General features: G+C 37.3%; 2 protein-coding genes across 15 annotated transcripts in view; both read left to right on the forward strand.

The window, feature by feature from the left end:
- Positions 1-16,280, forward strand: part of ABCA6 (ATP binding cassette subfamily A member 6) — a 71,148-nt gene extending 54,868 nt beyond the window's left edge. For 3 of the 5 annotated variants that reach the window (XM_063706145.1, XM_063706148.1, XM_063706144.1), the window contains 14 exons: positions 2,848-2,967; positions 4,569-4,646; positions 5,855-5,946; positions 6,641-6,761; positions 7,370-7,487; positions 8,380-8,471; positions 8,907-9,061; positions 9,580-9,655; positions 9,732-9,826; positions 10,753-10,872; positions 11,071-11,211; positions 12,928-13,007; positions 14,814-14,869; positions 15,006-16,280. In XM_063706145.1, coding sequence (XP_063562215.1) covers positions 2,848-2,967; positions 4,569-4,646; positions 5,855-5,946; positions 6,641-6,761; positions 7,370-7,487; positions 8,380-8,471; positions 8,907-9,061; positions 9,580-9,655; positions 9,732-9,826; positions 10,753-10,872; positions 11,071-11,211; positions 12,928-13,007; positions 14,814-14,869; positions 15,006-15,107 — 1,446 coding nt within the window. In that variant the 3' untranslated portion in view covers positions 15,108-16,280. Of the gene's footprint in view, positions 1-2,847; positions 2,968-4,568; positions 4,647-5,854; positions 5,947-6,640; positions 6,762-7,369; positions 7,488-8,379; positions 8,472-8,906; positions 9,062-9,579; positions 9,656-9,731; positions 9,827-10,752; positions 10,873-11,070; positions 11,212-12,927; positions 13,008-14,046; positions 14,117-14,813; positions 14,870-15,005 lie in introns of those variants that run through there. The other 2 variants (XM_063706146.1, XM_063706149.1) reach the window with 2 other exon arrangements.
- ABCA9 (ATP binding cassette subfamily A member 9) overlaps positions 15,600-26,726 on the forward strand; it is a 103,573-nt gene continuing 92,446 nt past the window's right edge. For all 10 annotated transcript variants that reach the window (XR_010133733.1, XM_063706134.1, XM_063706141.1 and 7 more), the window contains exon 1: positions 15,600-24,807. The gene's annotated coding sequence lies outside the window, so the exon portion shown is untranslated. The remainder of the gene's footprint in view (positions 24,808-26,726) is intronic.

Genomic DNA, 26,726 nt, shown 5'->3' on the forward strand with positions numbered 1-26,726 from the left:
AATAAGTTTCATCTCTAGGCTTAGAGAGCAGAAACCATTTTCCCATTGTGGAGTAAGGAGTGAGAGTCCAGTGAGAGGAACTTTCCTTCAAAACATGGCAGAAGACAGAATCTGCATTTTTATATTATGCATGCCCCTTGTATATACGGCAGCAAGTGAATAGATGAACAAAAGAGGAAATTTGACTTTGTTCTTTCTAAGGAAAGATGATAATGCAGAACCACTTCTTAGGCTTGTGAACTAACATGGTGATTAAGGTGTTCTCACTGTGATTTGAAAAAATTGTCACAAATAAAAGATCACAGCAGAAAATCAGACATGACACTGAGAAACACTGTATTTTTAAAATCAAAACACATATACGTATGATTGCATGCCTTTTATCCTTTGCTGCCATTTATGCTTAAGTTGTTATGGATTCAAATAAGGCAAGACAATATTCCAGAGGCAAGGTACGTTTTGGAAAATAAAGACTGTTCAAAATATAAAAACAAAATTACACCGCAGTGTAATAGTAAAATATGTATTTATATATTTGTAATTTCTGATTGTTTTTCCTTTGCCCTTCTTATGCTTATCTATTTCAGTATATTTATTTATTTCATTTTTCTATCACTGAAAGGAATCTACATATTTCTAGAATGGTGGAATGTCAGACTTGAAAGAAATTCAAAATTGTCTAGTATGATTTACCAAATTTTATAGTGTTGCAGGAAATTAAGGAACTAGAGAGACCGATCGGGATACAGGAGAGCTTTTATTTTAGGTGTATATGGGCTCAGCAGACATGTGTCCTGAAAGTCTGAGCCCCGAACAAAGAAAGCGAGCAACTTTTAAGCATTTTGGGGCGGGAAAAACTTGAAGCAGGAAGCAGATTTGCAGAAGTGAGAACAAAGGCTGTTCGTCATTTATGCCATGACTTACATCTTAGGAAAAATATGAGTTGCAATTTAACTTTCACTTACTTATCTTGTGACCTTGCAGCTGCACAGCAAGAAAAACAGGGACTTACAGAACTTACAGAATATGTGGGAAGGAGATATGGTTAATGTTTCTTGGGACAGACAGTTAGTATTCTCTTTTAACTTTAACTTTGGCGGAGGTGGGGGTGCGCAACTTAAATTCTTTTCAGCCTTGGTTAATACAGCAATTCATTCTATGAGCTATTGTTATTTTTCTGTTACTATAATTTTCACTATTATTACTTATGCTATTATTCTGTTATTTTCTTAATTTCCTACTTCAATAGAGGAAAAAATTTAGTAACTTGCTCAGAAAAACACAAAAAATAGTGACAGGCTCAGGAATAAACTTGAAGTCTCAGACCTTATGTCATTCCTCATGTTAAAAAATATGAGACAGTAGCATGGTTGGCAATACTGATTCAGAACTTGTGCTGATGAACACATCTTGATTTCAGTAGGCTAAAAAGTTTTAAAATTATACCTCTTCACAAAGACCTCAAGCAGTTTGCACTAAAATTTGCATTTGCATACAAATAACTTACAATTTATTTCTAAATATGTACTGAAAATATATGTTGTGAGAATTTATCATTGTACAGCTAGTATCAACTTAAACCATGCTAGTCCTAGGACTAAGGCAGTTTGTTTACTCCTCACAGGATCATGTGTCAGAAGGTATAGTATGTTGATATTCAGTGCAGTTGTCCTTTGGTGATCTGGGATCCATTTGGAAGGACAATGTAGGCAATGTTTCTCCATCATTGAGTGAAGCCACAGTCAGTAGTTAATTTGTTTCTAGAGTCCAGTGGACTTCCATACCCCCAGGGTTGTGGTGCTTCACTGGTACCCTAGACCCCTGCCTGATAAAGAAGTATCTTTTCAGCCTATTATGCTGTGTGGTGGAGGTATAGTAGCACATCTTAGCACATGGAGTTCTGGAGTATCCTCTCACACTGTCAAAGTTTAGACTCCTCTCTTGTTCCAGTGGATGAGAAGAGAGGAAAGAAACTGTAGAAATATGGAGGTCTGGTAGAATAAGAGGAGTCAGCTAAGTGAACTGAAGGACTTAAGAGTGAACCCCAGATTTCTGATTTGTAAAGGGAGAGATAATAAAAGTAGCTACATTATGGAGTTGTGAGGATTAAATAATTCATGCTAGATTATTAAAACCTGGCATTTATGTAATATTCAGTGAATTTAGCAATTATGATTCTATTTTTATTATAATCAGTACATTAATAAGATCTGGGAAAGAAAGGGTAGTGCTCAATACATACTTGGCTGATCAATTGATTCTTAAAACAAAAAAAAAATTATCCTTATTCCTTCCCATTTGCCAGTAAAAAAATTGTAAAATAAAATAAGTCCATCACAATAAAAATACACAATCTCAGAAAAGTCATTTGTTTGGAATGGGGAAGAAATGGAGCAGGAAGGACAATGAGAAAGCTCCACAGTAGTCTGGTTGAGAGACAGTATGGATTGTTTGTTTTTTTTTATAATAGCCATGTAACTTTCAACATATACAGGTTTTTATTCATTAGCAATATTGTTACCTTAGCCATAAAAAGGTAATCCCTCTATCCTCTTGTCTTGGATTAAATTTAATAATACACGTCAAGAAGTCTATTTGGTCATTTTAGCTTTCACCTTAGTCGCCAGTCTTTATTAAGAATTTTCTATTGGGGATCATAATGTATTCTTGTTAACAAAAGCTTCTTCCCTACTGTCTCTAAAAGGAGAAACTATCATTGTCAAATGGGTATATCTGCATATGGGAACATTATGATATACATCATGAGAACACCTGCATCTTAAATGTTTTACAAAATATCAATGGGTTGAGTGTGTCTGATACAATATATTTGAACTTGCCTTGTAGGCCTCCACCATCATGTTTTCCATCACTTTAATCAATCATTTTGACCTAAGTATATTGATTACCACCATGGTATTGGTTCCTTCATATACCTTGCTTGGACTTAAAACTTTTTTGGAAGTGGTAAGAAATGTTACCAACTGTGTCATTAATTTTGAATATGTAGCTTATTAAAGTGCTTTTCCCAGATCAAGAGAGACAGAAAGTAGTGGAACTGGGGAGTAACAGCAAATGGGCATAAGAGATTTTGGGGGGATGATGAAAATGTTCAAAAGGGGAATCGTGGTGATGCTTGCACAACTCTGTAAGCTTACTAAACATCCTTGAGTTCTACTCTTAAAATGAGTGAATTTTATCAGATGCAAAATTAAATCTCAATAAAACATTTAAACTTTTGTCCTATTCACTTTGCAAAATATAGGCATTGTCAAATGCCATTCAAATATGGGTAATGCCAGATTGGGGGAAAAAATGTGCTTGGTTTGACAGGTAATTTGTTAGCCGCTGAGGATAAACTCATATGCGATTCCATTCAATCATTCAAAAATATATATCAAATACTATTCTCTGTTAGTCACTGTGCTAGTAACTGGGGACACCTGATGAGCAAGATAGCACAGTCCTGACTTTCCCAAAGCTTAGTGGAGGCAAAGACAGACCAAACTTACTCAAGTTAATACAAGGAACTTAAATGTTACAAAGGACAAGGGCAAAGGGCCAAGGGAGGACACACAAGGCACAGCTGGTGTGTTCTAGCGAGTCAGACAATTCTTCTGGGGACGTTATATTTAAATACATGGCTAAAGGATGAATAATAATTAGTTAATAGAACAGGCGGTAAGCATGTTCTGCAGAGGAAAGCAAAGGCCTTGAAGCAGGAAAAGCCAGGAGGCATTAAAGAAACTGAATGTGGTTCAAGTGGAGAAAAGTATACGATGAGGCCAGGGCAAGAAAGTTAAGTGGAGAACACACTTTTTGGAGCTCTGTACCACTCTGGATGAAATGGCTTTAAGGAAAGTAAAGAGGGCTTCTGTAATCAGGGGTGTCATTGGCAAACTGGAAAAGCCTTCCATTTGCAAAAATACATCTCCATTGGCTGAGCAATGCCTGAAGTTCTCGATTAGAAACTAATCCCTTTGCTTAAAGCATTTTCCTCCTAAGTAGACCTGCAAGGTGAAATACATTCATCTAGATCTGTCATGTATTATATAGGAGGAATGAGTAACTTTCTGAATGAACTGATTGATGAAGAAAAAATAACGTGCTGGAAGTAATTATCATTATGGGAAAATAGTCACCACTGGGATAAGAAGGGGCTCTGAAAAGGCTTGTCTGTGGCACTTAAGAAAAATATTGTCAACCCCCAGAAATTTTACCAGTGCCAGCACCTCTCTCTGCTATGCTTTCAGTAATAGCATATTACTGTTTCAGTAATAACATATGCTTCAGTAATAACATATGCTTTCTGCAAACGTTAAAACCAAAATTTTTTAAACAAAGAATTGAAGAGAGGAACAGACATAGGTTACTTGCTTATTGAGAGACAGTAAGAGTTGAGTAGGAGGTTCTCTTTTCTGTGGGGAATTACTTTGTCACTAGTGCACACAAAGAAATTGAGCTTGATGAGGAAAATATTCAATATGTGAATTTTATATTACTTAAGTGCAAATCATAAAGCAGATGAATTATCATTAGTGTGTGTGTGTTTTGTTTTGTCTTTTCAGAGAGACCAGGAGCACTACAGAGAATTTCCAGAGGCAAATTTTGAATTGACTGCCAGTGATTTTCTAGTCTGCTTCATAGTAAGAAGGCCTTTCCACCTCAGCACACATTCTTTTGGATGACTGTCATTCACTATAACAATTTGATCTTGTCCAAAGTGTGCCATTTTGAAAGTGTTTTTATATGATCTTAGATAAAGCACTTACCTTCAGACATGTTTCTAAACCTTAGAGTTACTTTTTACATGCTTGGATTGGCTACATGTGTCCAAAAGTTAATATTAAATTAATTTTTTGTTTGCTTATCCTGTTTACTGTCCCTCCTCTAAATTTGAGAGAGCTTGTAAAAAATAGAAATGCAATGTAACTTGCTTCCTTTGAATAATAGATTAAAAAGGCAAGAACTGAATAATTAAAAGTGAAAGGGAAAATGATTATTTTGGTGTATTTAGGCTGAAGGGAACTACTGTCTTTGAATCCTATGTGTCAGTACTTTTCTAGGTACAGGAGAAAATAAAGACAGAGGTCCCTGCCCTCATGGAGCTTATATTCTGGTGGAAGGAGATGGATAATAAACTAAATGGATAATATGTGTGGTGTCAGATGGGTGGTCAGGAAAGTCTTCGAGAAGAGCACTTCAGTAGGAAGTGGCAAGAGTGACCCCGGCTCAATCCAGGGTCAGCCAGGCCAATGTGGCTGTGACTGAATGACCAAGGAAGAGAGTGATAAGAAAGATGGCCACAGAAGTCATGGGATAAAGTGAGAGGCCAGGAGAAAGGGTCACACAGGGTAATCTAGATTACTCTAAAGGCTTTGACTCTACTCTGAGTGATGGAGGAGGAGTCATTGGAGGGTTTTAAGCACAGTGATAAGTTCAGACTTATGTATTAAAAAAAGTACCTCGGGATACTGTATTGAGAACAGATGTTTAGAGCAAGAGGGGCAGAGATAGCCCAAGTAGGAAGGGGTTGCAACAATCCAGGTGAGACATTATAATGACCTGGGCCTGGGTGGGAGTATCATGAGTAGGGGTGAGAAATAATTGGGTTATGGATAATTTTGAAGATAGAGCAGATAGAATTTACTTACAATCTGAATATGGGTGGCGAGAAGAAAGGAAACAGGTTTCACTAACCTGGATTGTGAATGTATAGCTACATTTCTCCCCCAGCTTATGAGAATGATTCACAACTATTTACCCAAAGACAAAACACCACCAACTTAATTCAAATATTTAAATAATATTTGTGAACTTATGCCTAAATATAACTGTATTTCTTTGCTCATAGCCCTACTTTCAGACTTTGCTATTCGTTTTTGTTCTAAGATGCATGGAACTAAAATGTGGAAAGAAAAGAATGCGAAAAGATCCTGTTTTCAGGTTGGGGTGAAATTTAACTTTATACTTAATATCATATTTTAACATTCCTAGACGGTGTCTGTGCTATCATCTTGTTAATACAGATTTACATTTACAATGGAAGCACATGTTGATTGTCATTAGGGAATGTGGATTGCTGCCTTACTGCCAAGAGATAGAACTCCCAGGCAGAGTTCTGGCTGTAAGCAGCTGTAAGAAACCTTCACTCCATCCAAAATTTAATAAGGACCCAAATATGCCATTCTCTCGTCTGAGATAATTGTGCATCCTTGAAAAGAAAAGATGGGAAGGAATCGATTTAGCAACATAGTTGAGTGTTTTAAAAATGGAGGGCTGTAGAAAGGGTGAGCAGTAAATGATGTTGAAAAAAAAATCTGGTGTGATGAAGATGGGCTCAGACTGAGTAGAGAAAATGAGAGTGACATGAATTTTAAAGAGAAAGGAGCAGTACCTGCTGACAGATTTGAAAGGGTCAAAGATTCTTACCGGAAGAATGGCAACAACATCAAGAAAGGGATTCTGGCTAGTGGGACAGGAGTTCTTGGCAAAAGCAGAAGCAATGTTGACAGTCATCATCACATCATCACCTGCACATTAGAGAAGAGGACAGTAGTAAAATCACAGGAATGCTGATTTTTGACACATCTTTTAACAGCTAGAATACCACATGTAACACATTTCATTTTCTCCATAGAATTTCCCCCCAAAGTAGAGATGCTAAGCCAAATCCAGAAGAACCCATAGATGAAGATGAAGATGTTCAAGCAGAAAGAATAAGAACAGCAACTGCTCTGACCACTTCAATCTTAGATGAGGTAAAAAAGCAAGGGGCAAAATGGATATTAATGGAGATATTCAAGAACTGTCAAGAGCAGGATTTGATACACTGGGTTTCATTTTGAGAGTTTGGAGTTTGGTGCATTTCTGTATTATGCGTCCAGGACACTCCAAAGAAGTATCTGCATAATCAAGGCACTTCGCTTATTCAGAGTGTCCTAGAAGCTAAAAAGAACACAAAACCTAATGGTTTTAATTTTTCTTTTGAGAAAAGTGGGCTTTCATAATTAGGGCTATAATTGCAAAACCAACAAGACCTCATCAGTTAAATAATTTAAGTTAGATTTGTCAAAGAATGCCAAATAGAGATTAAGATTTTAAGGATTACTCTATTTGACTTAGATGTGATGGTTCCATGAGGTTAGCCACCCCTCTTCTGGCAAGACAATAAGCTGCTTCCATGAAACTCAGTCTATTTAGAAGCAAGAAATATTTTCTACATTAATGAATGCATATTACATTTAGCAGCATGAATTACTCTCAACTCAAAATACGGTTTGGCTTATGACATAAGGCATGAAAGGTTCCAGCAGAGACCTAAAGTCTCTGAAATTTAAGAGGAAAATCATGCTGTCATCTCTTCTAGAAACCTGTTATAATTGCCAGCTGTCTACACAAAGAATATGCAGGCCAGAAGAAAAGTTGCTTTTCAAAGAGGAAGAAGAAAATAGCAGCAAGAAATATCTCTTTCTGTGTTCAAGAAGGTCTGTAATAATCCCTTTTAAAACTTACCATTACTTTTAGAACTACCTACTGAACATCTATGTCATAGGCACAGTTTTACTTGCTGAAGCATTCATTCATTTATTCTATATATATATATATTTAGTGTGCCAGGGAGTGTTTTAGACTCTGGAAATACAATTATGAAGCCACTAGACAAAGAGCATCCAGGTAGAGGAAACAGTGAGGGCAGGGACTCAGACACATTTGGAAAGGTTGTGTCTCTAGCCAAGAGGCCAGTGAATGCATCCATAAATGGAAGGGATAAAGCTATAGAGCTGAGCAGCGCCAGATTAGGTACAGCTTTTGAAAACAGCAATGAGTTTGTGTTTTATACAAGTTAGCATAATACCATTGGAGAGTTTTTAGCGGACTTGTGTCATATTTAATTTATATTTTGAAAAGATTACAGATTGGCTATTGTTTGTTTGTCAGTTTGGGTTGGGAGGGGGACAAGTTCAGAGGCTTTTATATCAGTTGGGATGAAAGATGATGGTAACTTGGACAGAGGTGGTTGAATTTGGGATGAAGAAAATATCCCTAACTTCTCAAGTTTGAGAATCATTCATACATGTACTCAGTGCATCGCCATCTATTATGTAAAACAGTTGGACACATTTCCAACTGAAACAAGTAATCTGGGGGGAAAAGGACAGATGTATTGACATCAAATTTATTAGCTTTGCAGTAACATTTGGCATAATTACAGAAAATAAAGAACATGCTTTGGTGACGTGGATTACATATATGTTATCAATCTCAAAATGGTACTAACTGAAGGGTGCAGAAATCTCAGAAGATTTCACTGGAGCAAAAGGTTTATGTTGTTCAGTATTTCACTTCCAATATTGATAGTCTGATTCTTTCTTTCAGGTGAAATTTTGGGATTGCTAGGACCCAATGGTGCTGGAAAAAGTTCATCTATTAGAATGATATCTGGCATCACAAAGCCAACTGCTGGAGAGGTAGTGAGGAAATGGTTTCCATTTCCAAAACAGAAATTTCATGATACGTATAGATTATATCTTTGTAAGACTATACTATTTTTCTTTTTTTTTTTTTGCCTTTGGATAAATTTTATTTTTCCCCTCTTTAAATTTTTACTGGGCATCAGGTGTTTATAACAGGACTTGGAATCTTACCAGAAACCAATTACCTTTTACTCTTCAGTTTCTCAAGAACTACCTGAGCTTATTAGGTCTCTTTTCTCCTCTGCATGTAAAACTATATTTTTATATTTGTACTTTAAATCATTTTCTGTAATAAATATGTGAAGTAATTTCTATAGTATTTATTTGATGCTTAAACAATTTAGATGCTTATATATGTCAGTTTCTGGAGTAATTACGCTATTGGAATAAAGGGCTGCATGCCTTTCTAAAGCTCTTTTATTTTTTTAGGTGGAACTGAAAGGCTGCAGTTCAGTTTTGGGCCACCTGGGGTACTGCCCTCAGGAGAACGTGCTGTGGCCCATGCTGACGTTGAGGGAACACCTGGAGGTGTATGCTGCCGTCAAGGGGCTCAGGAAAGCGGACGCGAGGCTCGCCATCGCAAGGTACAGACGGGACCTGCGATTCCTTTGTGTCAGAATGCAGGGAGACTGTAGCACTGATGATGAATTCACTAATAAAGAACGGACAGTGAATATGCTATCTCCACCTTTCCAGAGTGTCAGTGGCAGAGCAGGGATGAGGGACAAGACCTGACTTCCTGCATCCCTGAATGAGAGATCTTTAAAAAATGATTATATAAAATAATTGACAAGGAATAAGTGAACGAATCACCATGAATCGTCATCCATTTCAGTTTTCTAATTTAAAAAACCTGGAAATGAAATAATCATCCATTGTCAGTTTCTCATTCAGAATTCTAGTTTTTCCTAAAACTGTTTATGAGGCAAAAAAAAAAAAATCTTTCATGTTCCAAAATAAACCAATCTCTTTTTTAAAATCATGAGTTAGGATTTTGACAATAATATTACTAAACTTCCCTCTAATGCTGTTACTGTTCTGTGTGCTTGGATTTTCCAGAAACCTTGTCTTGACCAGATATTCTCATTCTGTTTTCTGTCAGATTAGTGAGTGCTTTCAAACTGCATGAGCAGCTGAATGTTCCTGTGCAGAAATTAACAGCAGGAACCACGAGAAAGGTATGTGCGGTGTGTGATGCTCTATGGAGAGCTGGTGTGGTATGGCAGCAAACAGGGGTGTTTTTCTACATTGCAGTTGTGTTTTGTGCTGAGCCTCCTGGGAAACTCACCTGTCTTGCTCCTGGATGAACCATCTACGGGCATAGACCCCACAGGGCAGCAGCAAATGTGGTGAGCATCATTATACCCCAGAGCTGCGAGCATGCACATTAGGGAAGGTTGCATATTTTAACTGGTCTTGGAAAATCAGCCCTGAAACCCACTAGTTCCTGATTCAGTGGACATAATTTATATTATCAGGAAAACAAATATTTAACCAGTAGATGATCTAATCTGCATGATGTTCACGTAGTATTCAGGTTAAAAAGACCCAACATTTTCTTGGGGTTTTAGGTTTTTAATGTGGACTGTTAAAATACAAAAATATTTTGCCTTTTAATTATTGAGATGTCTATAACTGTTTCTTCTTTTTTTCCTTCTACTTTGTTTCCTGGGAGACTATTAACTTCCTGACACAATTTTCCTGTTTGTTTTTTTTCCTTTTTAATGTGACCTGTCAAATTTGTTCCTCCAGTTTTTCTCGGGTTTATTCTTTTACTTACTTTTCCCATCTAGGATTTACCCTTTGGAATAATAAAATCTTCAATCTAGTTTCATATTTGTCACTGTCCGATACTTTTCCAACTTTAACAAAAACTTTGTTTGGCAATTTTATACAAATGTAGAGAATCGCTTATGAATCCATTATTCCCATGGACAAGTTTCAGCAGGTATCAATAGAACCAATCTCCTTTGATCTATATCTCCACCCACTTCCTTTCTCCACCCTCCAATTATTTTGAAGGAAATACAAAACAACATATTCTTTAATTTATAAATATTTCAGTTAGTATCTTCAGAAGATAACTCAACTACAATATGATTAGTACATCTAAAAATACTTAAAAATGTTATTTGTTATCAAAAACCTAGTCAGTACTTACATTGCACTATTTTTTTGCATTAGGATCTGAATATGATTCACATATTGTATTTTATCTTGTTTTTCTTCTGCACTTAGTTATTTTAAATACTGTTAATTTTTTTGCTCACTGCAGGCAGGCAATCCAGGCAGTCGTTAAAAACACAGAGAGAGGTGTCCTCCTGACCACCCATAACCTGGCTGAGGCAGAGGCCTTGTGTGACCGTGTGGCCATCATGGTGTCTGGAAGGCTTAGGTGGGTGTCTCTCCAAAGCCTGCATTTGATGCTCAAAATGAGATTTCCCATGGAAAGGGCAAAAATCCCTGTGTGTGGCTGGAGCCCTTCCGTTTGGCTTCCTTGGTGACACCTTTTCTTCTACATTTGAAATTTAAGAATAACATTAAAAAATTAAGGGCAATATTTTTTCCAACATACTCTCTTTCTTGCCCATAGATGCATTGGCTCCATCCAACACCTGAAAAACAAACTTGGCAAGGATTACATTCTAGAGCTAAAAGTGAAGGAAACGTCTCAAGTGACTTTGGTCCACACTGAGATTCTGAAGCTTTTCCCACAGGCTGCAGGGCAGGAAAGGTGAGACGGGCTTTTGATTATGGAGAAATATGGAGGGTTTATCCATTCAGTGGTTTCCTTTTTGCTGTGTGAGAACTTCATAGTGATTTGGCTTCATAATAAAAGTTAGGGACCTCAGAAAAGGATTTGTTCAGTATTCCAGATTATAAGAGATTGAGACCTACCCAGGAAGCTGTGTCCCCTGGGGCAGACCAGGCACACTCTCCTCGGCCATCCCAGGCTGATCCCCAGCTCCAGAGGGGTAGTTGGAAAGACTTGGGAGAAGGAACTTCTGATGACTCAAACCCACACAGGACCACAATGGTGTCCTTTCTGGGCCTCCTCATAAATGCTTAACATATATAAATATTTAAAATTTAAAAGATGTAAATATTTAGGGTGAATTTTCCCCATAGGAAACAAATGGCAATTGAGATAATCAAAGAGTCTCTCTTTAATGGAATTTTCATACCTTAAAATAGAGAGTGGAAAGGGGTATGTGTGTATGTGTGTGTGCATGCCCACATATCTGTGTGTGTGTGTGTGTGTGTGTGTGTTTGTGTATGTCTGTATGTTATTTGGGGGAGGGCAAGAAGGTGGAGCAGAAACTGAATTTGAAATTCCCGTGGAGAGATAAGTACATCAAAAAATAGGACATAAAAGCTACTATTTTATTTTAGCACAGTGTAAATGTAATTAAATTTTCTAAGATAGATATCAGAACATGTTACTTTGTCCCATTCCCAGACGTTTGGTGTCACAAATCAGAGAAGTGGTTCTGATATAGGTGGGAAGATCAAAAATGATAAAACAGAAAGAGCAGCGGCTGGTCTGAAAAGGGCCAATCCTGGACATCTGGTCAACCTTAGTGCCACCTGGGAGCACCAAACCCCTGTTTGGGAATAAGCTGGGAATAGGGCATGAGGGTTTACAGCCAGAAGTAGCACATGGAAGCAAGATGCCCCAAATCAATTACGGCTCTTCCTTAGAGGTCAGGAAGTATTTAGTTAAAGTGTTTTATGTCCTTCCTCTACTGCAATCTCCAACTCTCCCAACCTCATATTATTCTTTACAAGTTAGACTTCTGGGAGGAGGGGGAATCAAGGAGATTCCGAGGTTTTTTGATTGGCAGCCCAAGCTCTATTGATTTCCTTACTTCTAGATGGCCCTAGGGCCTAGAAAGAGCCTTCAGAATAAATATGTCTTCCTTACAGATCTTTCGCCAATATCAACCTCCATCTCCAAGATTTGCCACTATTTATGGTTTTACAAAATAGTCCTGAATTTACTTTTGTTTAAGTGTTTATATTTTCCATTGTAAATGTAAAGCAAATTGCTGGAAATGTAAGAAATAAAGAAAAACTTCATTCATTAAAAAAAAAACAATGAATTAGCTTTCTGATGACAAAGACGAACATTTATTTTGGGGTTAATTCCCAACCTAATTTGAACTAATCAAAGGGAATAGTTCAGAATACCTGATTTTCAACACGCAAAGGTTTTGCATAAGCTGAGCCCATATATAATTATGCTGAGTTGTTACCAGGAGAGCTGTCTGCAACAGTCAGATACCAAAAAGCAATTCAAAACAATGCTGTGATTTCATATTTAAGCAATACATTAATTTGCATTACTTTTATTTTAAGAAGAAAATTGTTGGTAATATCAATATTTATTCTGATGCTCATTTTCTCCCCTTGAAACTCAGAGCTGAAAACGACATCTTCCTATTTTCAGGTATTCCTCCTTGTTAACCTATAAGCTGCCCGTGGCAGACGTTTACCCTCTATCACAGACCTTTCACAAATTAGAGGCAGGTAAGAGTGAACACATTCAAATAAATCTTTTGAAGAATCAACTAATACTAAAATAATAATTTAATGGAAGCTAATTGTGTAACAATTTTTTAAAATAGGGCTATAGGGCATGATTTTTAAGAATTCTAATGGTAGGTAATGGTGAGATTTAACCCCAATTTAGGTTACTCTGACTCTGTGAAAAGAGGTTAATCTCCAGTGCAGGGATGGAAGCTGCAGGAAACACACATGCTTAACTGTTCTTACTGTGAAACCATGGCATCCCCCTCTAAAAGCCCCTCTGTGTGGCCTGCTTTGCCTACATGTATATAATCCATTCACACCAAGTGTCCCAAATTATTACTTGACTCCCTTTCTTTCCTTACATATCCACGTCCTTCCCACTTTTATCCCTCAGTTGATGCCCTTGCTTTATATTTCACTAATAAAATAGAAGCAACAGAGAAAGTTTCCATCCATCCATCAACCTCGTTGTGTCTGTGCAGGTGTATTTGGCCTTCCTATTTGAATGATAGCTTCGACCGTCCCCTGCATTGTGTGTAACTCCTTTTGCTGGTTGTAATTGTCCACACTGTCTCTCCTGTCATCATTTTCTCTGCTTTCAACCCCGTCATTCCCAACAGCAGACCATTGGGTGTAATTTCTCAGCACAGCATAATGGTGAAGAGCTCAAACTTTAGAGCCCATCTTTCTGGGTTCTCAGCCCAGGCATGCTGCTTACTAGCTGGGTGATGTTGGGTGAGGTACTCAATCCCTGCATATCTAGATGGTTCGTCTCTGCAATGATGGATACTATTAGTGCCCACTTGGCCATGTTGTTAGGATTAAATGAGTAAATATTTTAAGTGCCTAGAACAGTGCCTAGCTCATTGTGTTTGACATAATATATATCATAATATATATATCTCTGCTTTTTCCTTCCATGCTAGATAGATGACTTTCTAGTTCTTCCTAAATGCTGCCAGACATGTAAGCTCCTGCCTCAGGACTTTGTACTTGCTAATCTTTCTTCCTGGAATTCTCTTTCCTAAACATCCAGGCTTCTTCCTCCCATTTTCAGATGTTGGTTCAATTATTACCTTATTAGTGTGGCCTTCTCTGACCATCCGGTAAAAAAGAGTGCCTAGCGCTCCCTATTTATTTTTACCAACTTTATTTTTCTTTAAAGCCACTATCATCATTAACTTTATCATATATGTAAATGCTTGTGTATTTAATGTCACTAATTCCTCCCACTAAAATGCAAACTATGTCAAGGCAGGAGTATTTGTCTATTTTCTTGACTGTTCTGTTTCTGGCATCTAAGAGTGCCTCACACATAGCAGATTCTTAGCGTATAAATGGTGAAGTATGCACATGTGGATATGTGAATCTGGTGACAACTGTCATGCAGACTTTTTGGTGGGGAAGTCCAGCAGAGAGGTGATATAACAGATGAACTGGCTGAAGGGAGTTTTGAGTTCTCTTAAAGAGGATGGGATAGGATCTTCCTCATGTGTAAGAATATTTTGATCAATGATGTAGTTCTTCAAAGAACATATGTATCTTCCAAAGACATATGCATGCAATACCAAAACAAATATTATTGAAACATAATATGAGAAAATGATAACATCAATATTAATATAGTATATATTTATATTAATTCTGTATGGCTTTCATTATTTCATCCTTACATCAAGCATTGGCTTATTCAGCTTTATTTATATTAATGATTTACATTTTTATTCTTTATGATTTTGAAAAAAGTCTTGGTAATAAATTGTAAGCATCTACTATTAATACTAGTCCTTTTTTTTCCTTCAGTGAAGCATAACTTTAACCTGGAAGAATACAGCCTTTCTCAGTGCACATTGGAGAAGGTAAGTCAACTGGTTTGACTTTGTATCATCCTGGTAAATTTCACATGAAAGCAACATGCATTTTCCTGTTCATTTGGAAGACCAACAACTTGATAATCTCTCTTCCTTCTTTCCTTCTTCTTTGTCTCCTAATTAGGTATTCTTAGAGCTTTCTAAAGAACAGGAAGTAGGAAATTTTGATGAAGAAATTGATACAACAATGAGATGGAAACTCCTCCCTCATTCAGATGAACCTTAAAACCTCAAACCTAGTAATTTTTTGTTGATCTCCTATAAACTTATGTTTTATGTAATAATTAATAGTATGTTTAATTTTAAAGATGATTTAAAATTAACATCAGGTATATTTTGTATATTTAGTTAACAAATACATAAATTTTAAAATTATTCTTCCTCTCAAACATAAGGGTGATAGCAAACCTGTGATAAAGGCAATACAAAATATTAGTAAAGTCATCCAAAGAGTCAGGCACTGGGTATTGTGGAAATAAAACTATATAAACTTAGAATTTTTAAAAAATATGACTTTTTTACCTTTTACAAAACATTCTCTTGCTGAAATATGTGAAGGGTATATTCAGTAGCCAAGAGTTGCATGACTACTTCACACCAATTCTTGATACAACAGGTATACAGGTTTTCTTTTATAAGCAACTACAACTCAAGAGTCTTCTGAAAGTGTTCCAGAAATTGCTTTAAAACTCAAAAGTAAGGGGCCGGGTGCAGTGGCTCATGCCTGTAATCCCAGCACTTTGGGAGGCCGAGGCAGGTGGATCACAAGGTCAGGAGTTCGAGACTAGCCTGGCCAATATGGTGAAACTCCGTCTCTAATAAAAATACAAAAATTAGCCGGGCGTTGGCATTTGCCTGTAGTCCTAGCTATTCGAGAGGCTGAGGGAGGAGAATTGCTTGAACCTGGGAGGCAGAGGTTGCAGTGAGCCATTGTGCTAGTGCACTCCAGCCTGGGTGACAGAGTGAGACTCTGTCAAAAAAAAAAAAAAACCCAAAAAACCTCACAAGTATTAGGAGGTCCTTGGACACACAAGTAGACAAGCACTCATGTTGAAAAGTAGTTCCATTATACCTTTTGAAAATAAAGGGAGTCACAGTAGTATTTGTTCAGATTTTAAAAATTTTGAATACTCTTAACAACATTAACTTATTGTTTTCAGGGGGTGCTAATTTTCCTTGTCATCTTTGAATAGTTTTATGGGATTTGATATTTTTTAAAATCATTTCTCCCTTATATAAGTGTATGTGCATGTATGTATATCTATATATTTTCCACATATCTTTTATATTATTTAATTTTTAAAATACCTGTCAGTTTAACATATTACTTTATTCTTTCCCTTAAAAATAGCTATTTCATTCTGAATATCACCAAAAAAAAAAAAAATTCAAAGACCAAGCAGTATTCCTTCTGTGATTTTTTGGTGTTCACATATTGTACATAATAAGGGGTTCAATTCAACAAGAGGAGTTAACTATCCTAAATATATATGCACCCAATGTTGGAGCACCCAGATTCTTAAAACAATGATTTCTAGACGTATGAAAAGACTTAGAGAGCCAAACAATAGTAGTAGGAAACTTCAACACCCCATTGACAGTGTTAAACTGACCATTGAGGTAGAAAACTAACAAGAAATTTTGGACTTCAATTTGACACTTGACCAATTGGACCTAATAGGCATCTAGAGAACACTTCACTGATCAGCACAGAATATACATTCTTCTCATCTGCACACAGAACATACTCCAAGATTGGCCACATGCTCAGACATAAAGCAAGTCTCAATACATTTTAAAAAGTTGAAATCATACCAACCATACTCTCAGACCACAGTAGAATAAAAATAGCAATACCAAGAAGATCTCCCCAAATCATGGAATTACATGGAAATTTAAAAACTTTCTCCTGAATGACTTTTGGGTATGATGAAATTAAGGCAGAAATTAAAAAAATTTTTTTGAAATAAATGAAAACAGAGATACAACATACCAAAATCTCTGGAATACAGCAAAAGCAGTGGTAAGAGGGAAGTTTATAGCACTAAATACCTACTTCAAAAAGTTAGAAAGATGTAAAATTAACACTCTAACATAACACCTGGTGGAACTAGAAGAACAAGAACAAAATCCCAAAACTAGCAGAAGAAAAGAAATAACTAAAATCAGTGCAGAACTAACAAAATTGAGGCCCAAAAATCCACACGAAGAATAAGTGAAACCAAAATTGGTTTTTTGAACAGATAAACAAGATCGATAGACAACTAGCTAGACTAAAAAAGAAAAAGAGAGAGAAAATCCAAATAAGCACAATCAGAAATGACAAAGGCGACATTACAACTGATCCCACAGAAATACAAAAGATCCTCTGAGACTATTATGAACACCTCTATGCACACAAACTAGAAAATCTAGAAGAAATTGATAAATTCCTGGAAACACGCAATCTCCCAAGATCCAACCAGGAAGAGATTGAAACCCTAGCAGACCAATACCAAGTTCCAGAATTGAACCAGTAATGAAAAATCTACCAACCAAGAAAAGACCCAGACCAGATGGATTCACAACTGAATTCTATCAGACTTACAAAAAAGAGCTGAGCAATTTTACTGAAACTATTCTAAAAATTCACAGATGAGGGACTACTCCGTAACTCATTTTATGAAGCCAGCATCACCCTAATACCAGAACCTGGCAAAGACACAACAAAGAAAACTACAGAACAGTATCCCTGGTGAATATAGATACAAATATCCTCAGCAAAATGTAAGCAAACTGAATTTAACAGCACATCAGAATTTAGTTTACCATGATTAACTTGCCTTAATTCCTGGGATACAAGGTTGGTTCAACATACACAAATCAATAAATGTGATTTACACATAAAGAGAATTAAAAATAAAACCATATGAGTATATCATTAGATGTGGGAAAAGCCTATGATTAAATCCAACATCCCTTCATAATAAAAACCCTCAACAAAATAGGCATTGAAGGAACTTACCTAAAAATAATAGGAACCATCAATGACAAACCCATAGCCAACATTATACTGAATGGGCAAAAGATGGAACCATTCCCCTTGAAAACTGCAACAAGACAAGGATGCTCACTTTCACCACTCCTATTCAACATAGTACTGAATTTCTTGCCAGAGCAATGATGCCAGAAAAGGAAATAAAAAGTATCCAAATAGATGGCCACACAAAAAGTAAATTCCTAGGAATACATCTAACTTATCTAACCAAGGAGGTGAAAGATCTCTGTAAGAAGAATTACAAAACACTGCTGAAAGAAATCATAGATGACACAGAAAAATATGACATGCTTATGGATTGAAATAATATAGTTAAAATGGCCATACTCCCCAAAGCAATCTACAGATTTGACACTATTTCTACCAAACTATTAATGTCATTTTTCATAGAATTAGAAAAAATATTTTAAAATTTATATTAAAAAGCCTGAATGGCCGAAACAACCATAAGCAAAAAGAACAAAGCTGGAGGCATCACATTACTTGACTTCAAACTATACTGTAAGGCTACAGTAACCAAAACAGCATGATACTTGTACAAAAAAGGAATATAGACCAATGGAACAGAATAGAGAACACAGAAATAAAGCCACACACCAATAGCCATCTGTTCTTTGACAGACAGACAAAATAAGCAATTGGGAAAGGACTCCGTATTTAATAAATGGTCCTAGGATAGTTAGCTAGCAATATGCAGAATAATCAAAGTGGACCCCCACCTTTCACCATATACAAAATTTAACTCAAGATGAATCAAAGATTTAAACATAAGACTTCAAACTGTAAGAATCCTATGAGAAAACCTAGGAAACACCATTCTGGACATCTGCCTTAGGAAAGAATTTATGACTAAGTCCTCAGAAGCAATTGCAACAAAACCAAAAATGGACAAGTGGGACCTAAGTAAACTAAAGAACTTCTGCACGGCAAAAGAAACTATCAACAGAGTAAATAGACAACCTAGAGAACAGGAGAATATATTCATAACCTATTCATCTGACAAAGGTCAAATATCAAGTATCTATAAGGAACTTATTTCAACAAGCAAAAAACCAATAATCCCATTAAAAAGTGGTCAAAAAACATGAACAGACACTTCTCAAAGGAAGACATACAAGCAGTCAACAAACATGAAAAAATGCTCAACATTGCTAATCATCAGAGAAATGCAAATCAAATCCACAATGAGATACCTTATTATACCAGACAGAATTGTTATTATTAAGAAATTAAAAAACAGCAGATACCAGCAAGGCTGTGGAGAAAAGGGAACACTGCCACTGTGGAAAGCAGTTTGGAGATTTCCCAAAGAACTTAAAATAGAACTACCATTTGACCCAGCAATCCCATTATTGGGTATATAACCAAAGGAAAATGCACACAAACTAGAAAACCTAGAGGAAATGGATAAATTTCCAAAAAAACATGACCTCATGTGTTAATCACAGCAGTATTCACAATAGTAAAGACATGGAATCAACCGAGATGCCCGACAGTGGTGGACTGGATAAAGGAAATGTGGTACATATAAACCCTGGAATCAAAAGGAATACCCAGCCATAAAAAGGAACAAAATCATGTCCTTTGCAACAACATGGACACAGCTAGAAGCCATTATTCTAATCGTAGTAATGCAGGAACAAAACCAAATACCACATGTTCTCACTTATAAGTGGGAGCTAAATGTTAAGTATTCATGGACATAAAGATGGCAACAATAGTCCCCCAGGGGACTAATAGACAAGAGAGGGAGGCAAGGAGAAACTAACCATTGTTTACTATACTCACTATCTGGGTGACTAGATCATTTGTATCCCAAACACAGCATCGTGCAATATACTCATGTAAGAAACCTTCACATGTATCTCCTGAATCTAAAATAAAAGTTGAAATTATAAAAATAAAAATATTTTTATAGTCAATGAAGAAAATTTGTATAATAGAGAAAAATATAGAAATTAAATAAAATTGAATAAAAGAATCACCATGTCAAGGAGAGAATGGAGCAAGATGGTAGAATAGTTCTCACCAGTGATTGTCCTTCTATAAAAACATCTATTTGAATAACTATCCACAAAAAGATATTCACAAGAGCTAAGAAAACCAGGTGATAAATCACAATACCTGGTTATAGCATAATAAGAAAAGAGGCCAGGCATGATGGCTCATACCTGTAATCCTAATGCTTTGGGAGGATGAGGTGGGAAGATCACTTGGGACCACGAGTTCAAGACCATCCTGGGCAACATAGCAAGACCATATCACTACAAACTACAAAAAAAAAAAGTAAAAGTTAGCCGGGTGGTATGTGCTTGTGGTCCAAGCTACCCAGGAGGCTGAGGTGGGAGGATTGTTTAAGCCCAGGAGTTCAAGGCTGTCTCTGTCTCCTTCAGTTTTACTCTGATCTTAGTTATTTCTTGTCTTCTGCTAGCTTTTGAATTTGTTTGCTCTTGCTTCTCTAGTTCTTTTAATTGTAATGTTAGGGTGTCAATTTTAGATCTTTGCTGCTTTCTTGTGTGGGCATTTAGTGCTATAAGTTTCCCTCTAAACACTGCTGTAGCTGTCCCAGAGATTCTGGTATGTTGTGTCTTTGTTCTCACTGGTTTCAAAGAACTTATTTATTTCTGCCTTAATTTTGTTATGTACCCAGTAGTCATTCAGGAGCAGGTTGTTCAGTTTCCATGTAGTTGTGCAGTTTTGAGTGAATTTCTTAATCCTGAGTTCTAATTTGATTGCACTGTCGTCTGAGAGACTGTTTGTTATGATTTCCATTCTTTTGCATTTGCTGAGGAGTGTTTTACTTCCAATTATGTGGTCGATTTTAGAGTAAGTGCTGTGTGGTGCTGAGAAGGATGTAATTTCTGTTGGATGGAGGGTGGAGAGTTCTGTAGATGTCTATTAGATCTGCTTGGTCCAGAGCTGAGTTCACATCCTGAATATCCTTGTTAATTTTCTGTCTTGTTGATCTGTCTAATATTGACAATGCAGTGTTAAAGTCTGCCACTATTATTGTGTGAAAGTCTAAGTCTCTTTGTAGGTCTCTAAGAACTTGCTTTATGAATCTGGGTGCTCCTGTATTGGATGCATATATATTTAGGATAGTTATCTCTTCTTGTTGCATTGATCCCTTTACCATTATGTAATGCCCTTCTTTGTCTCTTTTGATCTTTGTTGGTTTAAAGTCTGTTTTATCAGAGACTAGGATTGCAACCCCTGCTTTATTTGCTTTCCATTTGCTTGGTAAATATTCCTCTATCCCTTCATTTTGAGCCTGTGTGTGTCTTTGCATGTGAGATGCATCCTGAATACAGCACACTGATAAGTCTTGGCTCTTCATCCAATTTGCCAGTCTGTGTCTCTTAATTGGGGGCATTTAGCCTGTTTACATTTAAGGTTAATATTGTTATGTGTGAATTTGATCCTGTCATTATGATGCTAGCTGGTTATTTTGCCCATCAGTTGATGCAGTTTCTTCATAGTGTTGATGGTCTTTACATTTTGGGTTTTTTTTGCAGTGGCTGGTACCAGTTTTTCCTTTCCATATTTAGTGCTTCCTTCAGGAGCTCTTGTAAGGCAGGCCTGGTGGTGACAAAATCCCTCAGCATTTGCTTGTCTGTAAAGGATTTTATTTCTCCTTCACTTATGAAATTCATTTTGGCTGGATATGAAATTCTGGGTTGAAAATTCTTTTCTTTAAGAATGTTGAATATTGTCCCCCACTCTCTTCTGGCCTGTAGGGTTTCTGCCAAGAGATCCACTGTTAGTCTGATGGGCTTCCCTTTGTCAGTAACCGACCTTTCTCTCTGGCTGCCCTTAACATTTTTTCCCTCATTTCAACCTTGGTTAATCTGATGATTATGTGTCTTGGAGTTGCTCTTCTCGAAGAGTATCTTTGTGGTGTTCTCTGTATTTCCTGAATTTGAATGTTGGCCTGTCTTGCTAGATTGGTGAAGTTCCCCTGGTTAATATCCCGAAGAGTGTTTCCCAACTTGGTTCCATTCTCCCCGTCACTTTCAGGTACACCAATAAAATGTAGGTTTGGTCTTTTCACATAGTCCCATATTTCTTGGAGACTTTGTTCATTCCTTTCTATTCTTTTTTCTCTAATCTTGTCTTCATGCTTTATTTCATTAAGATGATCTCCAATCTTTGGTATCCTTTCTCCTGCTTGATCAATTCAGCTATTAATACTTGTGTATGCTTCACAAAGTTCTCGTGCTGTGTTTTTCAGCTTCATCAGGTCATTTATGTTCTTCTCTAAACTGGTTATTCTAGTTAGCAATTCCTCTAAACTTTTATCAAGGTTCTTAGCTTCCTTGCATTAGGTTAGAACATGCTCCTTTAGCTCAAAGGAGTTTGTTATTACCCATCTTCTGAAGCCTACTTCTGTCAATTCATCAAACTCATTATCTATCCAGTTTTGTTCCCTTGCTGGCAAGGAGTTTTGATTTTTTGGAGGAGAATAGGCATTCTGGGTTTTTGAATTTTCAGCCTTTTTGCACTGGTTTTTCCTCATCTTCGTGGATTTATCTACCTTTGGTCTTTGCTGTTGGTGACCTTTGGATGGAGTTTTTGCGTGGTCGTCCTTTTTGTTGATGTTGATGCTATTGCTTTCTGTTTGTTAGTTTTCCTTCTAACAGTCAGGCCCCTCTTCTGCAGGTCTACTGGAGTTTGCTGGGGGTCCACTCCAGACCCTGTTTGCCTGGGTCTCACTGGCGGAGGCTGCAGAACAGCAAAGATTGCTGCCTGCTCCTTCCTCTGGAAGCTACGTCCCAGAGGGGCACCCGCCAGATGCCAGCTGAAGCTCTTCTGTATGAACTGTCTGTCAACCCCTGCTGGGAGTTGTCTCTCTGTCAGAAGGCACAGGGGTCAGGGACTCACTTGAGTAGGCAGTCTATCCCTTAGCAGAGCTCAAGCACTGTGCTGAGAGATCCACTGCTCTCTTCAGAGCCAGCAGGCAGGAACGTTTAAGTCTGCTGAAGCTGTGCCCACAGCCGCCCCTTCTCCCAGGTGCTCTGTCCCAGGGAGATCAGAGTTTTATCTATAAGCCCCTGATTGGGGCTGCTGCCTTTCTTTCAGAGATGCCCTGCCCAGAGAGGAGGAATCTAGAGAGGCAGTCTGGCTATAGTGGCTTTGCTGAGCTGTGTTGGGCTCCACCCAGTTTGAACTTCCTGACAGCTTTGTTTACACTGTGAGAGGCAAACCACCTATTCAAGCCTCGGTAATGGCAGACACCCCTCCCGTCACCAAGCTCGAGCAGCCCAGGTCGACTTCAGACTGCTGTGCTGGCAGTGAGAATTTCAATCTAGTGGATCTGACATTGCTGGGCTCTGTGAAGGTGTGATCTGCTGAGCTAGACCACTTGGCTTCCTGGCTTCAGCCCCCTTTCCAGGGAGTGAACGGTTCTGTCTCACTGGCGTTCCAGGTGCCACTGGGGTACAAAAAAAATTCCTGCAGCTAGCTCGGTGTCTGCCCAAATGGCCATCCAGCTTTGTGCTTGAAACTCAGGGCCCTGGTGGTGTAGGCACCCAAGGGAATCTCCTGGTCTGTGGGCTGTGAAGACCATGGGAAAAGCATAGTGTCTGGGCCGGAGTGCACCATCCCTCAAGGCACAGTCCCTCACGCTTCCCTTGGCTAGGGGAGGGAGTTCCTTGACCCCTTGTTCTTCCCCGGGTGAGGCAACGGCCCACCCTGCTTCTGCTCCCCCTCAATGGGCTGCACCCACTGTCTAACCAGTCCCAATGAGATGAACTGGGTACCTCAGTTGGAAATGCAGAAATCACCCGTCTTCTGCATTGATCTCACTAGGAGCTGCAGACCAGGGCTGTTCTCTTTCAGCCATCTTGCCTGGGAGCTGCATTTTATTTTTTTAATTTTTGTATTTTTTTGTTCATTTATATTTATGCTTTAATCTTTTTCTTATCTATTATATAAGCATTTTATGTAATTAAATATTTTATCTGTATATTTTACAGATATAATTGTATCTGAAGAGTTACATTTCCAAACCTGTGATAAATAACCTATAATTTGTTCATTCTGGAACCATTAGTGCTTTATAAATGTAAATTTGTTTTACAATGATAGTTGAATTTATTTAAATTATTTCTAAAACCCAAGCAATAAATTCTCCTGTCTTGCTTAAATGAATAACTTGACAATATATATAACCACTTTCGATAACAATATAATGAAATCTTTGCTTGTGTTTTTGATAAACTATAAGTTTTCTTAAGTGTTATGGAAATGTTTACAAGATACCGAATAACCAACATCAGATATAGTATAAAGGTTTTAAAAGTTTTAAATGGACATAGTTTGCTAAAAATATCATAATGTGGTTGTTTTTCAAGCTATTAACGGGTTTTTATTAAGATTATATTTAGGAGCAGATTAATGAATATGAAAACGGAAGATCAGAATAAAACAAAAGAAGGGATCAAGAGAAAAATGGAAAAAGAACTAAACTATTTCAACGCTGTCGTAGACAGATCTAGTGCCGGCTTTACTCTCTATTTCCCTAACACACCCCTTGTAGAAGAAGCTGACCACTGTGTACTGCATCACCAATTCTCTTCTTTGATGCCTGGATTCCAGCTGGGTTTGATTAATCCAACAGGAAGTAGCAGCAACAGATTGAGGATAGAAGGAAAGGGAGGTCAGACCCTCCTCCCCTGCTTTGGTACCAGATCTAGTGGTGAATGGATCCTTGAGGCCCACAGGCTTTGCCTTCCTCCAGTTACACTCACCTGTTTCTTCCCCTTAAGGGGACTGACCCCAGGAACGTCTCCCCCGGCTGCAGGCCACACTCAACCTCCAGCAATTCATCAAAATTACCATTTATGCATTCCGTCCTACCAATTTCTGGCTCTAGTGATTTCTGCTCCAGGTAAGCTGATCTTGGCTGTGATTCTCTGTATTGTTTCTCTGGATTTTAGGGTTGTAGTTTGCCCTGAAACCTCAATCTCTGATGGGTCCAAGAAACATCACTGATTTTCAGTTTGCTTAGCTTTTTTCTTACTGCAAGAAAGCGAATAATGACTTCCACGCTCTTTACATGTTGGAGGTGAAGAAATTGAATTTTAAATTTTATTGATTTTTAATTAATTAAAATTTACATTTAAATACTCACATGGGGCTAGTGGCTACCTTACTGAAGAATGCAGTTTTAAAGTTAATCATATCTTTGTCCTCTTCCTAAACTATAAGATTTTTAGGGAACTTAGCTCTGATCATGGCTCTCTCCTCCCATATAACTGCTGTTTGATACTTGAGTTGTCCATTGTGTTTAACACTGCCCCCTACACACATTAGTCATTATCATCATTAGTTTGCACAATCAATATTTATTTAGTTCACTAATATATTTATTAGTTGCTAGCATTCAAATACTTCTTTCTGGATTCAGTTTTTTCTTCTTCTTGGAGGATATTTATTAGTAGTTCTTTCAGAGATGTCCATAAAATAGAAATCTCAGTTTTTTGGGGTAAAGATATATCTATTTTATGCTTACACATGAATTATATTTTAGCTGGTTTGTCAATCAGCCTTTGCCAAACCACCTTAAAACTTACTGGCTTAATCTCCTTTTAGCTTTGTTTTCCTGTTTCATTTCTGGCATCTGGGTATTTATTTTTCTTTGAATGTGATCTCTGTTTTTGTTACTTCTTATTTAACCATTTTATTTATTTCCTTGTTGAAGGAGCATTCACATTAGCATAGTTCAACAGTAGAAATAGAAATACCAATAAAGATTTTGCTATTATCTTACAAAATCCCACTGTGTGGTATTTTGGTACAAATAAATTGAAAAGTAACTGGCTTGATATCTTCTTAAGGTTTTTTAAGTTGTATGCTAAATACACTAGAAAACTTGCATAAAATACTCCCAGGATGGGCTCAGAGGAATAATGATTGTATATTGGAAACAATAATTTTAGATGACCAAATACATTTTTGTTTGAAGTTTCCGTTGAATGTTTATAAAAAGGCTGAACACCTGAGATTCCTATGTAACAGTAAATAATTTCTCTGGAGAAAAAAGACCTAGGCAAAATCTAACATATATTAATTTAATCAAACATCTTAAAACAAATACAGAAAGAATTAGTGCCCCCAGATATTGTGGAGTGGGGCCTAGATTTCCTGGTCTATAAGATAAGGAGCCAAGATTTCCCAGTGTTTCTGTTTAGGTTTCCTGCACAGAGATGAGCATCTACTATAACAAAATAAACTCTTTGTTTTTATGTACTGCCCCCAACAGAAGCTGACAAGAAATGCAATGGCAGCAATGTTTAGTTCTTTCAAACCCAATGAGCTCTGTGAGGCTTCTGAACTCTGACTATAACTTGTAATGTAATTGTAATTGTTGGTGATGTTTGAGGAGCCCAGGCTTACTAGTTAGTCTTATATAGGGTAAGAATAAAAAAGAAACCTGTATAACCCAATTTCTTTCTTTCTTTCCTTCTTTCTTTCTCTTTCTTTTTCTTTCTTTCTTTCTTTCTTCTTTCTTTGTTTCTTTCTTTCTTTCTTTTTTCTTTCTCTGTCTCTCTCTCTTTCTTTCTTTTTTTTTTTTTTTTCAAGGTCTCACTCTGCTTACTCTGTTGCCCAGGCTGGAAGGCTGTGGCGCCATCTCAGCTCACTGCAACGTCCACCTCCCAGGCTCAAGGGCTCAAGTGATGTTCCCACCTCAGCCTCCAGAGTAGCTGGAACTGCAGGCATGCACTACCACACCTGGCTGATTTTTTGGTATTTTTTGTAGAGACAGGGTTTCACCATGTTGCCCAGGCTGGTCTGAACTTCTGGACT

This window comes from Gorilla gorilla, chromosome 4 (assembly GCF_029281585.2).
Source record: "Gorilla gorilla gorilla isolate KB3781 chromosome 4, NHGRI_mGorGor1-v2.1_pri, whole genome shotgun sequence".
Lineage (NCBI taxonomy): Eukaryota > Metazoa > Chordata > Mammalia > Primates > Hominidae > Gorilla > Gorilla gorilla.